Raw genomic sequence first — 3497 nt, 5'->3', positions numbered from 1 at the left:
TGATATTGAATGGCTATTAAATAACAAATCTTGTTATAGTGAACTGATGTAAATATAGTCTTGACTTATGATCAGGGACTGTTGGGGTACAATAAAAATATCACATTGAAAATATATAAAAAAATCTTAAGTTATAAGAATATTGAGATATCTCTATTGGTATGAGACCTAATTAACCTCTTGAGTACAATTCAAAAATAAAATTATTTAGATTCAAAATGGACAATATCATACCGTTGCAAAGCTATAACTTAGAATTGAAGAATTAGTGAGAGCTATTCATTTAAGGTAGGACAACTTTTATTCATTGCAAGATATATAACACATTCCAGTTACAAAGTAATAAACATAGGATTCACTGGGCTAAAGGAACAAAGTGCTTTTGGATAAAGTAAGCAATTTAATTACTTAATGAACATAATTAAATTGTACTTACAGACTTGTCTACTCGCAAAGTATAAGAATCTAATGTTTTAATTTTAATCTCTACAGTGCTCTTTGAATCTTTTGTAGAATCTATATATACATGATGTTGTTGCTTCTGAAGGATCATAAGCACCCATATTCTCCTCAAATGACCTGACGATTGATTTTTCCCAGAAGAATCATCAAAATGTATTATAACCATTCAGATTGTGCACAATTATATTCTTGTACACTTCGTACATGAAAGAAACAAAAATATAAAAATAATAATACATTAGAAATTTAGAAAATTTTGCTATGTTCACTTATTCTATTCTACATCAGTGGAAAATATGCTTGCCCCTATCCTAGATTAACCAATGTGAATACATCAAATAAAATAAAACTATAACAAATCGACCAGAGAATATTGAATAAGAAATAAGAAAAGTAAAATAGTTAGGTTGACACCAGTTATATATCACATGGTATTGGTATGAAGTCACCAAATCATACAAGCTAGCAGCACTTATCTCACCATCAATATCCTTTGACTATCATCATAGAAGAAATTATTGTGGCAGACACTTCCTCAATCACAGTGGAGAGGATCAACCTTACATATGCACCAAAATAACTTGTACAATAGCATAAGTCATGCCTAAAATGAGCCAAGTCACTGGAACGATTATGATCGATGCCCTAGAAATACCCAATATGTGGCTAATTCAGATATCCTATCAAGACAACCTGCAGCATTTTTTACATGGTTGTTCGTGGAAAATTAACAACGATACAAGCTTCGGAGTAGCCTTGTTTCCTCCAACAAATCATATGTCACAAGCTCTTGATTGACAAGTAGCATGACTAATTTGCACCCATGCCGAGGTAAAGGGTTTGATCTTTTTAGGGTTTTAATTTTTTTGATAAACAATTTTCTAGACACGATTGTGGAGTGGTAACAAACCAGATCGTTTACATTCTCTTGAAGGATTGACGCATCTCGTTTACCTTGATCTCCGTATGAAAAGAATAAATGAAATACCCGTTCCTAGTGGCCGGAACGGCGTGTGCGAGTCCTTCCAAAGCACAGATTGGTAGGCTGAATTGGATTCTTTTGATCTTCTTCAAATCTCACCACTGTTGTCAACTATTCTCATGAGTCGGGAGCTCAACTATCAAGAAAGTCTTCATTTGTTTTCTTTTGGTTAGTATGGATGTCTCTTGGACCCGGTCACTTCTCTTTAGTCTCTTTCTCTTCCTCCGGTCATAGTCCAAATGAGAGTTTGATCCTGGCTTCTTTGGAAGGCTAGCTATTATGCTTAACACATGCACGAAACTGAACAAACTTTATTGAACTATATCACTCGTTTTATTTCAACTGAGAAAGAGACAAACTTTTGATTGAACTATTTCATTATTGTTATTGTATGATATTGCAAAATAAACTCTCTTCCGGACTTTGAGTCTTTCTAAAGCGAGAGTTTCGTGTTCTAACCATGATCGATATAGATTATGGAAGCTATAGCAACTGAGGAAATATATAGGCAGACTACTATATATATATATATATAATTTGAAAGTTGTAAGTTGAAGGGGTCAAGGGCCCTGTGTATGAAGGTGATGGCTGGTTCATATATATAAAGATGTCCTAGCTGCATTGAATTTTGACTGAGTTATTAATAAGTACAAATTAGCCAAACCTCTTCCCTACATGATACATCATGCAGATCTTAAACCTAACTCAGCAAGAAAACAGCTACCTATATATGAACAAGAGGTCATAAAGTATTAAACTAATTAAGAGATACGCATCTCAAAGATGACCTATTCCAGGGGATTTTTCCTTGCGCATCTGTTCAGACTGAGTCTTCACAAACTTTTGAGAAGCAAACAAAATCATGATCAAAGTTGGGATTCTTGATGTGCCTTTTTGATTCCTGATAATAAATAATTCCTCGCTGTCGCACTAGAAAGAACTCTGTTCGAGAAATTATTGAGTGAAACTTGACATGATGGGATTTTTTCAGAAGTCGCAAATTTACAGAATTCATCAGAAATGTTACGATAAAATTCACCATATATAAAGGTATATGATTTGCTCGAAGGAGTTGATGAATTTGGATCATGAACCGGCAGGGGCAAGGCTGAGTCGCAGGTTCAACCCGTACGCGTCCTCCGCCGATTCCTCCTCCGGCGTCGACGTGGCGAAAGCGGCGGACCCTTCTATCACGCAGCCGTCCCTGTACAACCTACCGCCGCCGTCACCGGCGTACGCGCAGTTAGCAGGCAAAGAGCGCGGCACGAGGCAGCCGCGCGACAGGTGATGAACCGGCGAGGTCGCGCAGTTGGCGTAGTAGGCCCAGTTGGCCGAGGGTTCCACCGGCTGCGGAGGAGGCGGTATCCCGAAGGCCGCGGCGATGCTCTGGCAGTAGTAGTTCCCGGCCGCGGGAGGCGAGCGGCGGCCGGAGGCAGCAAGGTGCTGCTGCCGCAGCTGGAGGCGCTTCAGGTGTTGCCTCTCCTTCTTGTGCGCATTCTGGTGACCGCCCAAAGCCTGCGAGTTGGCGAACTCGCGGAAGCAGTACTGGCACTCGTACTTCCTCCCCTCGCTGGCCGCCGCCGAGGTGGGACTGCTCTCCTCGCCGGAGACACTGTCGTTCTCCGACACATGGACCCCGAACAGCCTTATCCTTGGGCTAGTTGAGGCCTTCTCCTCCATATTCAATCTCCCTCCTCCCGCTACAATATCACCTCTGTTTCATCTGAGATCACAGATCGAGCAATAGAGAGGGAGAAAGGAATTTAATGGTGCAAGTATTTGTTGGGTCTTTATATAAGAGAATTAAAGTTAAAAGTGGAGTAATTACGTAGGTAGAGGTTATGTTCCATGATCGAGTGGGAAAAGGGCAGAGTTGGTGCGACATATAGATGAATGGTGTTTATAATCAATCGTTAATCAATGCTGTAATCCACGGGAGCGAGCATGATTGGTTGAGGTAACATGTTCTTATCTTTCTTAAAAGTTAGATCATTCCTCCACTCTGTCAAATCTTTGTGAGAGAGATTATATTACTGCTTCACTTGGGGAGATG

General features: G+C 39.8%; 1 protein-coding gene across 1 annotated transcript; it reads right to left on the bottom strand.

Annotated features, from left to right (window-relative positions):
• Positions 1-2489: 2489 nt before the first annotated feature.
• On the bottom strand, positions 2490-3170 carry LOC141833582 (zinc finger protein GIS3-like). Its single transcript, XM_074721096.1, has one exon. It carries the CDS (start codon positions 3122-3124, stop codon positions 2531-2533), a length of 594 nt encoding a protein of 197 aa, XP_074577197.1. The 5' UTR covers positions 3125-3170; the 3' UTR covers positions 2490-2530.
• Positions 3171-3497: the final 327 nt, after the last annotated feature.

This window comes from Curcuma longa, chromosome 1 (assembly GCF_044706935.1).
Source record: "Curcuma longa cultivar G26 ecotype Majalengka, Jawa Barat chromosome 1, ITB_CL_G26_1.1, whole genome shotgun sequence".
Lineage (NCBI taxonomy): Eukaryota > Viridiplantae > Streptophyta > Magnoliopsida > Zingiberales > Zingiberaceae > Curcuma > Curcuma longa.
Note: the sequence above shows the minus strand (reverse complement) of the source record. Positions and strands in the feature narration are given on the sequence as shown.